We start from the raw sequence: 18672 nt of genomic DNA on the forward strand, positions 1-18672 counted from the left end.
AATATGTGAAGTTTATAGTGCTGATTACTTAACAGAGCGCATGTGTCGGTTTTGGTATAAAAAATTCCGTTCTGGAGATTTTTCCCCAAAGATGAGCAACGTTCTGATCGGTCTACTTATGTTGATATTGACCAAATAAAAGTCATAATTGAAGAGGATTATCATATAACCATTCGAAAGATTGCGAAGAGGCTACATGTATCGCTCACAATTGAAAAACACTTAAAATGTCTTGGATTAGTTAAGAAGCTTGATATTTGGGTACCTCATGAATTAAAAGAAATTAATATAACACAAATAATCATATTTGTACCTTAAATGGAATGAAACCGACCTTTTCTAAAGAATCATCACTGGTCATGAAAAATGGGTCCTGTACAGTAACATAGTTCGAGATCGATCACGGAGCAAACTCTATGAACCACACAAACAACATCGAAAGCTGAAAAACAAAAAAAAGCTCATGCCGTCAGTTTCGCTGGATTACGATGGTGTTGTGTTTTTTGAGCTGATTGCTAGGAACCAAACGATCAATTCTGATGTTTACTGTCAACGATTAATGAAACTGGATGATGCAATCAAAGAAAAATAACCAGATTTGTCAAATTGGAAAGGTTTAGTGTTCCACCACGATAATGCAAAGCCTCACACATCTTTGGCAACTCCCATACAGCCCTGAACTGGCACCATTCTTTGAATAGTCAAACTTGTCACAAATAACGATTAGCTTCAATCGCACTTCGTTCAGTTTTGTACTGATAAGGACCATAAATTTTATGAGAGGAATAATTAAGCTGAAAGATAGATGACAATAGATCATTGAATAGAATGGAAAATATATAAATAATTAAATTAATTAAAACTATTCTTTGTTAAAAAAAGAGTTTTATTTTATACTACAAAAACCAAATTACTTTGTCGCCAACCATATATAAGTGGAGTAATTAGGGAAATCAAACAAACATTGAAAGCATTATTCTTTACTTTAACCATTTTCAATTAGAAATATAAGTACTTACAATCTTTGAACTAACTACAAATTTTATTGAAAGTACGAGAATAAATAAATTTATTTCCAATCTAAATTTCATTTTACAGTAATCAGGTAAACATGTTCAATTTACTTTGAATGTGAAAATTGGATGTTCCATCTATTCAATTCAAAAATAAATATTACTAAAATTGAATTCGATTTTGATTCCAATAAAGTATATATATGTACAACTACATTTCTACCTAATAAATGCTTGATCAGTATATGTAAAGTGAGTCGGACATAAGAGAAAACAAACACAAATTACATCCAAACAAGCAACTTTTGTGTGTCCTTTATATACCAGGGATCTGAAGTTTCTTTTCTGTCTTTATCAAAATATAATTTAACATTGACAAATTGTATAATTATATCAATCAAAACAACAATTTATTTTAACCACTGTAAATATATTTTTTCTTCATTTGTCATATCACAAAAATAAATATCAGCCTTGCATTAAAATTTATAAAATAGAGTTATAAATTTCAATAAAATTGTTTGTTTTCTCTATCATTGACATCTTTTTCGTTTCTATGTAAGCTTTTTCGTATATTTGACTAAATTTCAGTGATTTTTGAATCTACATAAGTTTTTTATAGATGTATAGACATCCCGATATGTATAAAAGAGATTAAAAAGTCACCAAGAGAGAGATTAAACAATAAAAAAAACCATGAAATGTAAAAAACATAATGTACAGGAAGCCGTTATTAACAGTGTTTCAACAATTGACACTTAAAAGTGAATCTTCACCAACTAACTCAACGTTTCAGAGCCATTTTCAATACAAAAACTCCAATAAATATGATATTTGCAACACTGTACCAGCTATGTTGATTCCATAATATATTTACATTTGATTTATTCCATATTGTAGAAGGGAACAGTTCAAGTATGAATCAAATGATTTTTGTTGCGTTTTTATCAGTAAAACATATGATCTGAAGTTGACGTGGATGTCAATGACTGGATAAAGTGATTATTATAATGTACCAATTATTGATAAAGGTGTCAATGACTGAAAGTCTCAACAAATGTAATGCGACCATACTAAAACATTGCAAGAATAATCAGAAAGCTCATTTATTAATAAATGTTCTAAACGTCAATGGTTCCAGTTATAGACATGAGTGTCAATTATTGGTACATCAGATGTCAGTTACTGGAAACTCATTTATTGCAGATATGACACCAAAAAAACCAAAAATAAATGAAGCTCTAGAAACTGTACCAAGAGGCATTCCTGTAACGGTACAGCCACTAGGTCATACTCAGTACCAAGAATTACCTTATATTACAAGTCAAGTGGAAACCTCCCAGTAGAATGTCGTATGGTAGCAACTACAGTTCTCACCTCTTTGGTCAAGAAAGAATAGAGAAGAAAGAATATTTTGTAGAAAATAGGATACTATCTTTGGCTAAGGTTCATCATGCTGTCAAAAACATCTATATTGCTAAAATCAACAATGATAACGAAAACCTTACAATTTAAATGACCGCAAACGCCGCTGAAGTGCTAGCAATCTACCCATTCCAAGTCATATTGCATTCATAAACTGGAACAACCAGAATTGTAAAATATTGGCAATAGAATGAAATATACTTTTTAAAAGGAGATAGATAGATATATTTGAAGCCTGAAGCTTATTATTGTACTCAATTTGATTTTTTTTATTTTTACTCATATGCTACGCATAGTTTTGTTATTACTAAGTCATTAATAATTATTTATACTCATGTAATGAGGAAAAATAAAGTTTTTGTCAATAATTGGTGTATCAATCATTAGTAGTACTTGTCAATTACTTGAGTGTCAACAACTGAATAATAGATGTCAATTACTGGATCTCCAAAAATACATTTAAATACCATAAGAGATTCTAATTGTGTCATTAATGATACCTTTAATTTTCGTTTAATTAAAAAAATTTGAGCATCTTACAGTCAAATACAAAAAAAATAAGAACTGAAAAACGAGAAAGTTGTCAATAATCTAAACAATTTGAGTGAAATTCATAATTCTATTTCATAAATTTAAGATTTTCAACCATTTTAATTAAAAGAAGAGCTAAATTCAACAAAAACATATAAAAAAAGATCTCAAAGGTAACAAATTAAAGAAATTTAATGGTATATTTTCACAACATAGGAAAAACTAATTATTACTAAGTATGCAGAAAATTTGAGGAATTAGTCTATAATTTGATCTAAAAATGCATTTTCCCTTTCTTACATGCGGCAAGATTTGATTTGTTTTAATTTCTAAATTCCATGAATTCAATGTCAATAATGCAGTTCCATGATCCAATACATTTGTTTTTTTAATTATTAGTTTAATTTGACAAACTGAAAATTGAATTAGTCGGCTACCTTAGAAAATTTTAAGACAAATAGGACGTTGGGGCGAGGATCAAGTACCACAGACAAATTTACAATGTGGATAAATTAACAAATTTGATGCGATAATCAAGTGGATAAAATGAATGAGGAATAATTTTCTTTTAAACAGCAGCCTATAGTAACTTAATGACAGTTAATTTCTGGTGAAATCGATGATCTTTGTACCTGAAAAACTGGTGACTATCACGAGATTTTAAATGCAGACTGTTGTTATGAATCCAATTAGTGTCAAGATCAATCTATTATAGTAATGGATAAGGCTTCCCATAATAGTCGCCGAATCAAACATATTCTCACTACAAACAGTCAAAAAGTTAAGATATACCAACTGCTGTGGTAAAAGGGGATTGGATACGAGGATATTGCAAATCAAGCAGATTTAATGAAACTAAACCGAACCAGTTAGATTGAATAAGTTGTCGATGGAATGGTGGTATTAAGGTTTTATGACTGCGAATTTAGCCCTATAGAATTTATTTGGGCACAAACATGTTATGTAGCACAATGTAACTTCCAAAATTGCATAGCTTTGGCTATGTACTGCAATAAATGAAGATACTCTTTCAGCACGAAAGAACACTATAACTAAATCCTAATTTATGGAACCTTTGATTATATCAATATTAAACACTAAACTTGATTATAGAAATGCGCGTCAGACAGTATAATGGACAGTATTGGTGTAGTGGTAGCAGTAAACTGAGTGTTCATTAACAACGCTATGAATTACATTCGAAAAGATAAAAACCGCATGTGAAAATTAGATTTTATAGTGGTAACACTTACTGAATCAGTCTTATTTCAAGGTGGTATCAATAATAGTAGCTACAATACTGACAGTTCTTTATCAAATGAAGCGGACTAAATCGTACTTTAAATAATTATTTTTGAAAAGATGTATTTGTCAAACATCAAAGTGAAGTGCGAAAAAAACCAACCAATATTTAAATCAAAATTATATTAGAATATTATAGATCAAATATCTCCGCCACTGACGTTTGAATTTGGATAAAGCTGACTAATTTCATTTTTAGTTTACTAGACTATAATTAGTTTATGTTATAACATTTTTGCAATTGAATTAGAAAGGAATTTTGATATAAGCAGGGCAAATGAATTTATCAAAGTAACAAGGCAGGAACTTTTGGAGTCCCTAGAAATTTTATCACTATTAAATAGTGTTGTGTTCATAGAAAATTCAATGAAATGTGTTGGAGCAAGGTTACAAAAAAAACAATTTCTCTTCAAATTCTAAATGTTACTTATCTAGTGAAGAAAATAATTTGAAAATGTGAGGAGTAATAAAACAAATGAAAATAAGTTAAGAAAAAGTGACCCACGAGCCTATTTAGCATTTCTGAGTTAATATTAAACGAGATTATGAATAATCCTCGATAAGGGAAAAGTAACTATGAAAAACTATCATTGTTTTGACTTACAAGCAAAATTTGACGACAAAAAACATTTAGAAACCGATTTTCGAAAAAAATGGAGTGTTAAGTTTCATCTATTGTCTTATCTACGAAAATATATTTGAGACGTTGAAACAGCGATGGTAGTTCAAATTTAGCTTTAATAATATAAAATTTTCCAATTATTTGTGTTTGTACTCATTTAAATCATAACCTCTCTATTATCTAGGTACTCTATGGCCGATTATAATTGGTCAACAAAAATTACTAAATCTAATGACTTTCATTGGTAGGACCATAAAAAATAAGCTCTGGTATTTGTCCACCTTGCACTCCTGTACCGTTTGTACTTTCCGAGCTGCATTGAAATTGGAAAGTTACTTGACCAACTGTCGCCTCACTCATCCCTTCTTGTCCAAAATAACTCAATTCTGATCCATCTAGGATGACTGATGCTGTATAAATCGTTTCGGGTTCTATTTGTATGGGATTGTCGAAATAAACATGGAAAGTATTGCTGGAACCATCAGAGAAAAATTTCGTGTTGTTTTCGGCAAGGACTCTACCTAATCGTTTTAATTCGATTTTCACCGCATAGTCAGCGCCTCCACTAGAAGACCCATAAAGACCGAATCCCACAACAAAAATTCTTCGATCTACCGAGAATTGAATGCTGTCACAACGCCCTCTGTAACGCCATTGGTTTGATCTGTATGCACAAGACTGAAACCTATGACATACCTGAAATTGATTTAAAAAATTAGCCAAGCAATCAGAGAAAGTTAAAGCTTGAAATATACTATTGCAAAAGATACAAAATTAATTAACAGAAACTGGTGTCAATTTTGTTCTTCTCTTTTCCCTGGTTTATAGCCAATCTGATTACCTAGAATATTCTCATTTTTCAGAACATTTAAGGACACTCCAGAATAGGTTTTTAATCATTTGGGTTTTGTCATTAGAAAGTAAAGACATATTTCACTTTCTGCTTTCCAAATCCTATAGGCACTTCCATTTTTCCATCAAAAGTCACAGACATCAAGAATTAGGTGTAATATTTAATGTAATGTGTGAAATGTAATAATAAATGATTTGTCACATCAAGTTTTTCTCAATTTGGGTTTTGTCACTAATGAGCTCGGGATATCTTTCAGTTTCTTCTTTCAGAATCCTATAGATACTTCCATTTTACCATTAAAAGTTACACGACATCAAGGAACTTGGTTTAACATTTGAAAGTTTGCTATCAATTATCCACACATCCAAATAAATGATTTCTCAAATAATGCTTTTTGCAATTTGGGTTTTGTCACTAGAAAATCAAGAAAATCTTTGACTTTCTGCTTTCATCGTCATCAAGGACCTTGGTATAATACTTAATATTTTACTATTATTTTCCATATAAATGATTAATGAAATAAAATATCATATTCTTTGAAATTTATTCTTTTTATTTGTTTCAAATCCATACCCTTCGAGGAGTTTAAAACAAAAACCTGAAATCTTGTTCCTCACAATAGCTAATTATGCAATTGTATTATGCAAATTAATTTCATTCTCATGATGACCACCACACGAGATGTGACTTACTATTTTTCCACAAATTATTTAACAGTAAAATTAAACACCCTCACAATAATTATTGCAAGTCATCTCCATGGAATTCGATGTAATCCATTCACATATATTTCGAAATTAGTTGTGGAAATGGAGGAGAGTATATTAGCCTATTATAGTAGGAAGTAAAATTTTCATAGTTAAAAATTAGGGGACCTAAACAATTATTACAATCCCCAAAATAAGAAATAACAAGTAATCATATTGTTATAAACCTTACAGTTTCAATATGTATCCTTAACAACTTGAGGAATCATTGAATAAATAATATAAAAAAAAAATAGTACAATCTCGGATTTTATGAAAAATTCATATTTTCTGAATTACAATACTTACTTGTGACTTTAATCCAGATCTTGGTTTGACAGAATACTGTAAGCAAGGTTTATTGGTTGCAGTAAAATGGAAAAATATATCTATGATTTCTTGTTGTGTTAGAATGCCCATCTGTGCTGCACCATTAGCAAATTCTTCCAATGTCATAGTCGGTATTCGAATAAGATAGAGTGCATTTCCCAAAACTTCCCTTTTATTCTGCGGTGTTACTTCTAAATCTTTCCGGCTGCATTCCGCAGCCGCCCAAGCGAGTGCGGCTTCCAAAAGGTTCATCTCGTTACAATTAAGTGTCTCCCTAGCTAGTACAGATTGTAATGTCGCCATATCAATGTCTATAAAACCTTCCGACTTTACTGCCATTTCGGCCTGAAATATAAAGATTAAAAAGAAAAAAAAATAACAGCCAGCAGTGTTAAGTAAACAAATACAAAACCAAAATACTTTTGGATATCAAGGTAAGAAAAATATGAAATATACCTGAGCATCAATAACTTCCCAACATCGTTGCATCAAATCAGGTTCTTCAAAAAGTCTCGACTGGCTCAACAAAAGACAAGCATTTTTTGCTGTAAGACTTGTTTCGAGGTAGTTAACGCAAGCTCTGGCAAGATGAGGCACTATGTACTTTTTAGCTACATACAGAGTAGCTAGAACTGTATCTGGTTCCAAATGAATTTCATCACAATACAAGTATCTAGAAAAAAATGAGAATGCTCATAATATAGTCATTATTAATTCAGATATCATTCTTGATAATGATAACTAATATTTTCAAATAATGTAAAATCTTAGTGTAATTTTAAAGTGTTCAACTGATACTCATATATTTTACAGCTAATGTAACTCACTTAAGTAGCGTAAGGAATGCAGTGGGATCAACATCAGGCACTTCTATCTCTTCTTTACTCTCTGCAAGGCCCCCATAAAACATTGCGTAGAAAACAGAGCTGCCAGTAGAGAGAACATATTTGTGAGCTGGTATAACTTGTGTTGAGCTGCCTGGAGTACCAACCAGAAATCTCAAATTAAAAATATATGTTTAGTATTTATTGAATTTTATTTCCCTATTTATTTGGTAAAATAAAAGCACCAATGACAGACACTTTAGTGAAAAGATTTCTTTAAAAAACAATTTAAAAAAAATAAAGAATATCTTCCATTTTCAATGCAGGGCTATTAGAAAGTTAGTACAAAGTAAACTGATATAATTAGAAGTACTGAAGATTTTTATTTCTTTGAATATGAGTTTTTTAAAAATTAAAAGTGCAAATGGTCCTATACTAGACATGGCATGACCAAACCTAACCAAAGTCAGACATCACCAAGTACCCGTGGCAGACAGTCTGTTAATATTGCTGAACTGATAACAAAATTGAAATAACTGAAATGTTGAAATATAATATAGTATAATTATGATTATTTACAAAGAAGATACAAAAAATAATCATTATCTGTATCTGACAAATGAAGATTTTATGTAGGTACTTGAGTGAAAATTATTTTCCATAAACTTCCAGTTAAATTTTGGCTAATACCCAAAGAAACAGAGAACTCAAAATATCAATTGAATACTCTGAATTTAAAATTTAAGAGTCTGTACTTAACAATGCTAGCAAAATATAAGAATTCACAGAAATATCACAATTTATCTGCATTCACCCCAAACATGTTTTGTTTACTCCATTAAATCGCGGAAAGTCAGTTGTTTAACACAGTAAATACAAGATCCTATTTCTAAATTATCTATTAAGAGATAGATCGAGACAATGATAGTTTTCTCAATTTTGAGAATCAAACTAAAAAGTGCTAGCTGTAGGTACACTGTCTGGCTCTGGTGCTCTTACCTCCCTGCTTACTTAATCTGGATAACAAGAAAGTGCTTTTGAATAATTAAATTGAATTGAATAATGTATTGACTGTACATTTTAATTTCTGAAATTCTTTGGTTGATAATACCCTTATTATTATAATAACCATATTCCAAAAAAATTGTTGTTACAATTCATGTTTTTATAAGTGATCTGAATATGGGTAACTGAAGAGATAAATTTTTTCAACTAGAATTTCCTGAAGTCTGCCTTCTATCTACTCTACATTGAACTGCTTTTAAAAGTGTTTTTTAATCTCTAACTTGTTTCGAATTTTAAATGGGGATTCAAAAATCAAAGTCAGAGAGATTAACTAAATAAATTAATATTAAGTTAATAGTTTATTAATTAGCGTTTTAACTATAATAATTTAAAAAGTAGGTATGTGAATTTGGAACTCGTATTTGGTATGAAATGGTTAAATGTGATTGTTTTTTTTTTGATCTTATTTTTTCCTTCTGAAGTCTTGCAAGGAAAGAAACACACCCATGGGCGGGGTGGGGTGTTAACCAAAAATGCAATTGCAATTGGTAACTAAGAAAAAGGGTAGAAGACAAGAAACAGACAGGCCATGTGTTTGCAAGATAAAGTATTTTCTGTGCGTACAATAAAGTAATAAAATGATAAAATACAGATGTCCAAAAAGAGAAAATGTTTTCAAAAATAGGATTACAAAGGAAAAGTATAGATCAGTATCTCCTTACTGCTCAAGTTTTACAAATAACAAAAAAAAGGTGTTTGTACAATAGCATCTTATATAGTTATTTTAGTATGATACTCTCGATATGAGGGTATAATAAATCATAGTGATTTTTTAAGGTAGTGCCTTATGTTCTTATACTAACTGACAACATAAACATAAATTCTTTTAAAAGTAGTGAGTAAATGAACACAAAAATTAAATTGAGCTTTTAAAAAAAATCGACATTTTTAAACAAAAAGAAAAAGTGCAAAAAAGAAAAACAATGTTTTGAAATATTTTGGTAATCATGATCAGGTGAATATCAATTATTGTGAATTTTGTATAGAAAATAAATTGCTTTTTACAGACACATTTATTTCAAAATAAAGGCTATACAAACAATACATCTATGGGTCTCCACTAATTATATACAAATTTGATAAAATCTGTTACAAATGATATCCTAATAACCAAATAGATGCTTCACATTAACTAATTTGATTTATTCTTTATTTTTAAAATTGTTTTTGTAATATGGCATGAAAATGTTAGAAATAAATTTAATAAATGCTAAGATTCATAAAGATTGATTTATACTGGAATCCTTGAAAAAACATGTTTTGATTTTTTTGAGAAATGTATCCATATGATTTTTTCAATATCACACAAAGCATCATGAAACACATATGAATAAGTTGATTCTGGAATTATTTATGTATGTAATATATGATATATACTTTTTAAAAGTTTAAGTACATAAATGCTTTATTCTTACCTGACATCTGCCATCAAGTCATTATTGAACATTGTTGCATTTCTTTCTCTAATGTTACTTTTTGAAGCCTGCCAATTTTGGTCTAGGGCACTTATAGAAACTGTAGGCGATCCACATGAACTGGAAGAAGGAGATTCTGGAGCACTAATAGGTTGAAGAATTGTTAAACTTTCTTTTTGGTATATAGTGTGTGGTGGAGACAAGTTGAGAGAGCCATTGGATGGACTTTCAGCTACAGTAAAACAATAATTATATTCACAACATTTGAAAAAAATATAAATCAATACATTATTTTTCTTTTTAGATATGAGACTTAGTTATAAATAGAAATATATGTTCAATAATACCCTTGTAATTAGTAACAAAAAATGAGTTCATCTTATAAAACTTGTTATAGATTATGCAAAAAATCTATGAAAAAAATATCTGAACAATGAGTGAATGTTCAGATTTAATAATAACATTTTTTATTCAACTGGTAGTTGACAAGTGAATATTTTATCACATAAATGTTTGTGTGGAACATACTCTGATGTAAATATTATTCGAATAATTCAAGCAAGAAACAATAAATGAATTTTTGAAGTCCATTGAAATAATGTTCACTTAGCAAGGTGCTTATTTGCAATGTAAATTGTCATTTATATAATCATTATTGTTTAAAAAAGTTTTAACGTCATTAGTTCATAAACCTGAATTATGGAAAAATAAATAATTTTATATAGAGTTATGAACAGAATATGGACTAGAATATATATCTAGGGAGTATTTTATGTATATATCAATGTAAATAAATATATTTACTTTAAACTCAAAAGCTTATATTTATTCTAAGATCATGGAATTTATTAAAACTAGAGGTGCATAGAAAGTAGGAAAGACAGTATACAAAAGTGCCACTTTGTAAACTATGACCTAAACTTTCTTATGATCCGAGAAAAAGAATGTTGAAATAAAAACAAAAATTTTTTTTCAAAATATCCGTATATATGTTCTACACATATTTCAGTTAATTTCGTATTTATTACACTTTCACACCTAGTATTTTTATGTCAATAGGTCAGGTCAATATAAGCAAAAACTCATTTTGGAAATTTCGATAAAATGTGAACAGAATTTAAAATTTTATATTAAATACTCACTGTTCATCCATGAACTTGTTTGAGCAACATTTGTATTTTCTTGAATACGCTTTAATGGTTTTGATCCAATTTTTGAATATAAATTCGACATAGCCATCATTAGGGAAACTTTAATTCACATAATTAGTACAGTTCACTCTTGATCCGATTTGTTGAAATTTTTCAAACTTCTTTGTTTACCATTTATAATTGTCCACTACTTACATGTACCTCATATAAGATAACAGTAATGGGTGTTAATGAAATGTATATATTCTATCAAATTGTTAATAAATATATGACTATTTTCAGTCATGTCATACCAATACGTAAGTCAATAGTCAGTCTGCATCTCTCTACCTTGACATTTCTTGACATGGATGTTTGTCTATAACCGTAGAGGCTAGCAATCCTTTTTGCTTAAATCCGTGTTCCAGATCAGCATAATTTTACATCGACGCAAAAAATTAACTAGTTCATATGTAACATGGATTAAAATAAGGATGACTTTGTCCTGTATGATTGGATTTACGCAACTTTTATATTACACTTTTATATTACACATTTCCAACTAAAGTGTAATGTTCAGTGGTAGAGCGCACTTTGAACTAGTATAAACAACATGTCACTAGTCATTTGTCATATTATATTTTGAGGTTGGTGGTTGTTTGGTTTTGATTTTTATTTTCAACACGTTATTTGAAAAAAGTACGCAATTAAAGTGAATTTTAAATACGTAATATATATTATAAACCAAGTCTGTCACCATGGCTATGACATCGTCTCAAGTAAAGAGAGAACAACAGAATAATTTGAGCGGAGGTACAGGATGGCCAAGAAGAAATAGTCAAACCGCTACCAATACAGCGGCTCAAACAAATACTTTCACACCTACAGCAATAAATCGAATAATAAATTTGTATCCTTTAACAAATTATATATTTGGTACTAAAGAACCGCTGTTTGAAAAAGATCCAAGTGTACCCGCCCGGTTTCAACGCATGAGAGATGAATTCGAAAGAATTGGAATGCGAAGAAGTGTAGAAGGTGTATTATTAGTACATGAACACGGACTACCGCATGTACTACTTTTGCAATTGGGAACTACATTTTTCAAACTTCCAGGCGGTGAATTGAATCCAGGTGAAGATGAAGTAGAAGGATTAAAAAGACTCCTTACAGAAACCTTAGGTCGTTTAGATGGAGTAAAACAAGAATGGGTTGTAGAAGATATAATAGGAAACTGGTGGAGACCAAATTTTGAACCTCCACAATATCCATATATAGCATCTCATATAACCAAACCAAAAGAACATAAGCGATTATTTTTGGTTCAATTACAAGAGAAAGCACTTTTTGCAGTCCCCAAGAACTATAAACTAGTTGCTGCACCACTTTTTGAATTATTTGATAACTCTCAAGGGTATGGACCAATCATTTCCTCATTACCACAGGCATTGTGCAGATTTCAGTTCATTTATATGTGAGGGAGGATTTACAATGTAATTATTTAAGTGTTTTGTGACATTTTGAAAATATATTGGTGGTCATAAGTATTTAACAATGAGAATTTGTTTTTGTGACACTAGTAAAGTCAACATTATTTTTTTGAAACTATAAAATTTTCATTTCAATTGTACAATGTGTTTTTTTATAAGTTAATTGAAAAGCACATGTATATTCTCAAAAATAACATTTGAAAACTGTTACTTATATTAATGAATGGATATATTTTTTATTTTTGTAAATAAATAGCTTACTTATTGATTTTTCTAAGATATTATTAATGACACAAGGATTGGAAGTTATTTCATATTCAATTTAATTATTATCCACTCCTAATGCTGAAACTGGTAACAGTTGGAATAATTTTATATGAAGAAGTGTGTTTGACTCTTTCAATGTCTAGTAAAAGTAATAATGTGAAGATTAAACCAAATTGTCTCATTAAAATTTTATAATAAATAATTGTAAATGAAAAATGTGTTTTTATTGTACTCCTCAGAAAACATCCTGTTTTAATTTGTTATTACAAGGACATAAAAGGTGCCATTTTCCAAACACCAGATATCCGATTTTGTTTCAGTGCGCAAATAAAAGAAAACAATTCAAATCAGTCCTAAGTTTTACAATTATTTATTTATAACAACATGATTAGTATATTTATGCATCATTGGTATTAATAATAACTTTCATTGTATAATATGTTTTATTGCAGAAGTTTACTCTCTTCGGTATTTCATTTTTTAAAACTAAAGATGTTTAAGTAGATGGTTTACAGATGTTTTGATTTTCCTGATGGAATATCGCAGAGCATTTTTTTGTAAGTGGGAAGGGTTAAACAATTTTTGTGACACAGTGAGGTCCGATATTTCGAAAGTCCGCTCAATCTGAAACTGAAATAAGGATATTTTTAAGTTTAAAAAAATGATATATATTCTGTTCATATCAACAATTCAAAATCAACAAGCTTGTATTGTATTTTCATTAGCGTCCTCACAGCCAGAAATATTTTGTAATAGTTCCTGCACCTGTACAACATTGTTTCTGTCTGCTTGTTGATTTGGCGATTCTTCAACAGATTTTCATTCGTGATGATTCTGAAACCCAATAAATTACGTCTTTGATATTTATTACAATCTTGAGTTTTTGAAATAATGAGTGTTTCATCTTCAACTTTTATTGTACGGGAGCTTAAGGCCTTTATATCTCTACAAACTAATTCGTCATCTGAGGGATGTGGAGTGGCATTGTTGAGAAAAAGTGGCAAGCCATTTTCTTAACTTCTTGACATATGCTTTTGTCCATTCCGCAAAAACAAAGAAGTGCCCATTATCTTCCACATCGTCCAAATTCAAACGTATCAAATCATCTCTACGACATGCGTCAAAGATCCCAAACACTAAAATGACTTGCCAGTAGATATTGTTCATCTGAAGCTTCGCCTAGAAATGTAGTTACTTGTTCTGTCCTTAGTACCTATTCTTACATCTTATATATTCTTAGCTTTTCGACAAAATAAACTAGAAGATATCATCACAGTTTCAACTTTCTTGATATATTATTTACATCTCGATTTTGCTTGTAATAAATCTACACTGAGTACAATTTTCAAACTAAGATGAATTAAGCTGACACAAAATAAACGTAGACATGGATTAAACCAACATAAGTGTGCTTCGACTTTTGGTGATGAAACACCAATTTCATGAGGGTCGTTCAAAACCGGCGTTGTGCCAGAAAACTTCGATGCTGTTCGTAAACTGATATCGTCAGTTCGCCTTGGGCCATACCGTGGGAATGAGGCAAATTTCGGCAGTAGTCAATTGGATTCATGTATATGAACCCGAAAATAAATAACAATCGACTGTATCGGTCTTTCAAGACGAGCCAAATCCAACAAAACTTGTTCGCGCGAGAAGTACTTCGAAGAAAATAGTCGCCTATATTTCCGGAATAACGCCACTGTTCCATTAGAACAACGTAGAACAGTACATTCTGGATGGCACATCAATCAAAAACGTTTTTGAAGAATAAAAACATCGAATTGAAGGGCCATTATGTCCTTGTTGGACACTTAATTTGCCAAAAATAAATTACGATTTGAACGTTTTTCTACACCTGAAAAAGCGGTTGATGCGTTGGAATTACTTGTTTTGGACGTACCTCAATCGAAATGTGAAAAAATTGGTTCAAACGCATGTAAAAGTGTATTGATATTGAGGGAGATTATTAATAATATAATAATAAATCTTAAGTATCAACCCCTCGTATTGTACTATTCATACATCACATCAATGAAACTTTAGAACAATATTGAGTTGGTTTTCAGAGGCATATCAATACAATTTATTGATAAGGTATGCGATTATCTTAAACTATCCATTTATTATTTATTTCCATTTTAGAACCAAAATATTTATCAGCAACGCTATTTCAATGGTCAAACTATTATTTCACCTCTATACACACGACATATTGTGAATTATTATTAATTAAATATTAAACAAATGACTCATAGTCATTTTAATTGATATTCAACATTAACAAAATACAAAATTGGTTAATCTGAATAAAATTTTACATGTTGAGTAATTTAATAATAATTACATATAGATTTTATTCCATATACAAGGTACTGGTATTTGAAAACATCACAACTAATTTATTTTTCTGTTGGTGTGGAAAAAAAATGGATATTGACATCAACAATATTTTCAATTATTGAACTGAAACTTTTATGTATTTAAGAGACATTAAGTTTCTCTTTACAGTAAAATATACTGTTACGAACAAGTCCGCTATACGGATCTTGGAACCGGTCCTGCGTAGATATGGTGGAATTTTAGAATTCGGCGAAAGCGCGGTGTCTCTGATGTAAGTTGAAAATAACCGGAATCCGTTTGATGTCTGTTTTATATTTTTTTAGTTTTTATTATAGCAGGCAGTATATTTACTTTGTTTCTTTTGAATAATTTCTAGGAAGGTTTATTTATTTATTTGTTTTGATTCTTTATTATCTAGAAGTTTTGAGAATTCTTTTACGATTTACAAACAGCCTTCAAGAGTAGAGGAGGCCAATGGGCCATTATTTGCTCATTTTATTTGTTTATATGACTATTAGAAGCTGGAGTGTGATTAGATATTAACTTATCAAGCAAACGCTCATATCAGTTTCATTGAGTTAAATAAGCAATGTAGTAACTTAAAAATTATTTGCCTAACTAGTTCCGAAGTTTAATATGCCAGCTTTTGGTTTGGTATTTGGTATTTTATATTTCTGTCGTCAATGGTAACACGTTTTCCTCGAGTACATAACAATGACTAGATTAGTACATCAAACTAATGTTGATCATCAAACAAATTTTCAAAAAATTTACTCACGTTCTTATGCCCAAGTCACCGCTAGAATCTCAAACTGTATTCAATTCAATTTTGTAATCACTGGAAAACTACTACCTCTATATAATGAAATAATTTTTCTGAAAAATTGTGATTTAGAAACAAAAAGAAAATTTTTTGAAACTACTGTTCAACTAACAATGAATTGATGCTTCACCTAATGAACCCACTATGTAATAATTGCGCGATATATTTATAATTTTCTCTTCCAATAAACTCGTGTTGTTCAACTGTCATTCCTAAACTAACAATATTTTTCACCATGAACTAATGAAAGATATTATAGAATGAAGAATTTCCCTTAATTTGTCAGACCACATGAAACCCTTTACTCAAACCCCATGAAAACTGCTACATTATGTGTATGTTCCAAATACAATACAGTAAATGTAACAAAGGACATCAACCTTTCCCATTTCCATTTTGTTGCAATTGATAGGACACACTTCTTGTTTTGATTAATTAAAACGTGGAAAAGGGCTGCTAGATGGATAAACAAAACAATAACAATATGTAATCAAATGAGATTTTGATAAGTTGCAGATAAAATGGGCAGTAATACTCATTTGTTGAATTTGCCGATCGTGTGATTTTTTGTGTGCAAGTGCAGCTCCAAATTAAATGCCAAATTAAATGTCTTAAAGAAAAAAAAACACCTAAAGAACTGAAAAACTAAGTTTTATCCCGTTATTATTTCAATAATTATTTTTTACTTAAATCAATAGTTTCGTGAGCAAAACTCTAATTGTGTCTTTGATATCTGATGTCTTTGGACGGTGCCAATCGCGATATCTTAGAAATATCAGATTTATCAATTATCTGTCCTTTCCCCTAATCGAGGCAGACTAAAGCGACTTTTTAGACGTTTATATTAGTCCGTGTGCACAAGAAATCAGTGCACTTGTAGCTCGCGTGTCTTAGAATAGGTTTAAATGCGAATTTTGATAACATAACGGAATTTAGCGTGCAAACTCTAACGAGAATTAGTTTTACTCTCCTTCCTTTACAAAAAAGGGCGTCCAAAACCCAAACCCAAAACTCATGTAACAGAAACTTGAAAAAATCTGGTTACTTGACCGGGTGTGATGTGACCAATAGTCTGAACGGTTTTTTCTATTTATAATTTGGTAGCGATGACAAAATCTGTAGTTACAGATTTTAAACGAAATTTTTCCAATAGGTAAAAATAGGTTGACTGCTCTCGCATCTCGCATGTTATCTATGAAGTAACAAATTATTAAAGAGAAGTTGTGCACCCCCAAATTTTAGCACAACAATTTGATAAATCTTGCCTTAGATGGATGGATTTTGAGTAAAAAAAAAGAGTTAGAGTTTGAATCCACTGTATTCAGAATAAAAATTTAACTCTTCCAGCTTGAAATTGAAATACACAAATATATTCAGATATAAATTATCAAGGGATATGTATGACAACAAAACGTTATGCCTGGAGAATAAAATATAATTACTATGAAGAGAGGAAAAAAATGTGCGATTCTTAGATTGAATAATTGAGACGAGAACTAAATTACGTGAGTGAAATTGAGACCACAAAAAATTTTGTTTATTCTGCAGAAATCTTGAAAATATTGTGTACATACCCTCGAATATGTCAAAATTCTAGCTTAAGCAAATTAAAACGAAAAATAACTTTTTTAATGATGTTCTTATTTCTAATTTATTCAAACTGCCAAATTCTGACATTTGCTCTTGATTTGGTCCAGTTTGTTATCTTCATCTTGTTCTTGTTATATGACGCCATCGCGACTGCTTCATATTAAAGAGCTGCAGTCAGGATATTTACTAAGGTTTTTGGATGGGTTAATTCTCTGGAGCTTATGTGAAAGCGAATCGGAGAAATCAGGCAATATTTACTTCGTACTCTTGGAGAGCTTAGTCACGCTTCTGCCTTTGGCTTTTCAGCTGCGATTGGCACAAGTGTTCTAGATATTCGTGACAGTATTGCACGTCCAACCTATCCTTCAGTTGTTCGAAGTTATCAGTTTCTTTGAGAGGTATCGTCTACTAAGGTGTCTACTCGCAGTGCGATAGTTAAGTTTACCACTTGTTCTTTATTTGACCAACTATCGGCTGTCTCAAACTGCTTAACGTAATTGATCCAAGACGTCTCACCATCAAAAGTCGGGGCCTTGACTCGAGCAAAGCTGCCAACGTGTTTTGAGTTGGGCTTGTTAGATTCTCTTTTCTTCTGCCGGAATATCTTGTGTTCCAGAATTAACAATCTTTTTTCTCTAACTCCTTTGGTTTTTTCGTTCATCTTTATCATTTCCACGTGAGTATCAATGCAAATTTTTAAATATCGGTGAAAATATGTCTCTTCATGGTTGAAATATAGTTCTTCTTAATGGATATATCATTCTTTAAATTTGAAATAATCTCGCGTCCATATTTGCAGAAATATTGTTCTTTAGTCTTTCATAGTCGAAATCTTCTCGTCCATTTTGGTAGAAATTGCCGAGATCAAGGTGGATAAGTTTTTGGATTAAATTCGTCTCTTACCAG

General features: G+C 30.5%; 2 protein-coding genes across 3 annotated transcripts; one reads left to right on the forward strand and one right to left on the reverse strand.

Moving 5' to 3' along the window:
• Positions 1–3348: 3348 nt before the first annotated feature.
• LOC130898548 (BTB/POZ domain-containing protein 6-B) lies at positions 3349–11795 on the reverse strand. 2 transcript variants are annotated; one of them, XR_009059906.1, is made up of 7 exons: positions 11269–11618; positions 10127–10358; positions 7650–7820; positions 7279–7495; positions 6802–7167; positions 4606–5589; positions 3349–3824 (listed from the first exon to the last, which is right to left on the reverse strand). XR_009059906.1 is itself a non-coding variant. In XM_057807931.1 (6 exons), the coding sequence occupies exons 1-6, from the start codon at positions 11366–11368 to the stop codon at positions 5122–5124; spliced, it is 1554 nt and encodes a 517-aa protein (XP_057663914.1). In that variant the 5' UTR covers positions 11369–11795; the 3' UTR covers positions 3349–5121. The 2 variants fall into 2 exon arrangements, 1 of the variants encoding a protein (XP_057663914.1); XM_057807931.1 differs by having other exon boundaries at positions 3349–5589; positions 11269–11795.
• Positions 11796–11887: 92 nt separating this feature from the next.
• On the forward strand, positions 11888–13229 carry LOC130898461 (cleavage and polyadenylation specificity factor subunit 5). The gene has a single exon (XM_057807795.1). The coding sequence runs from the start codon at positions 12015–12017 to the stop codon at positions 12732–12734; it is 720 nt and encodes a 239-aa protein (XP_057663778.1). The 5' UTR covers positions 11888–12014; the 3' UTR covers positions 12735–13229.
• Positions 13230–18672: the final 5443 nt, after the last annotated feature.

This window comes from Diorhabda carinulata, chromosome 10 (assembly GCF_026250575.1).
Source record: "Diorhabda carinulata isolate Delta chromosome 10, icDioCari1.1, whole genome shotgun sequence".
Classification (NCBI taxonomy): domain Eukaryota; kingdom Metazoa; phylum Arthropoda; class Insecta; order Coleoptera; family Chrysomelidae; genus Diorhabda; species Diorhabda carinulata.

Bases quoted from the DNA above. Each gene is read 5' to 3' on its own strand.
- LOC130898461 (XM_057807795.1), top strand. From the start codon at position 12,015: ATGGCTATGACATCGTCTCAAGTAAAGAGAGAACAACAGAATAATTTG.
- LOC130898548 (XM_057807931.1), bottom strand. From the start codon at position 11,368: ATGATGGCTATGTCGAATTTATATTCAAAAATTGGATCAAAACCATTA. The intron at 10,359-11,268 runs GTGAGTATTTAA...GTTTTACTGTAG, and splicing joins AACAAGTTCATGGATGAACA to CTGAAAGTCCATCCAATGGC. The intron at 7,496-7,649 runs GTGAGTTACATT...ATTTTTTTCTAG, and splicing joins GCATTCCTTACGCTACTTAA to ATACTTGTATTGTGATGAAA.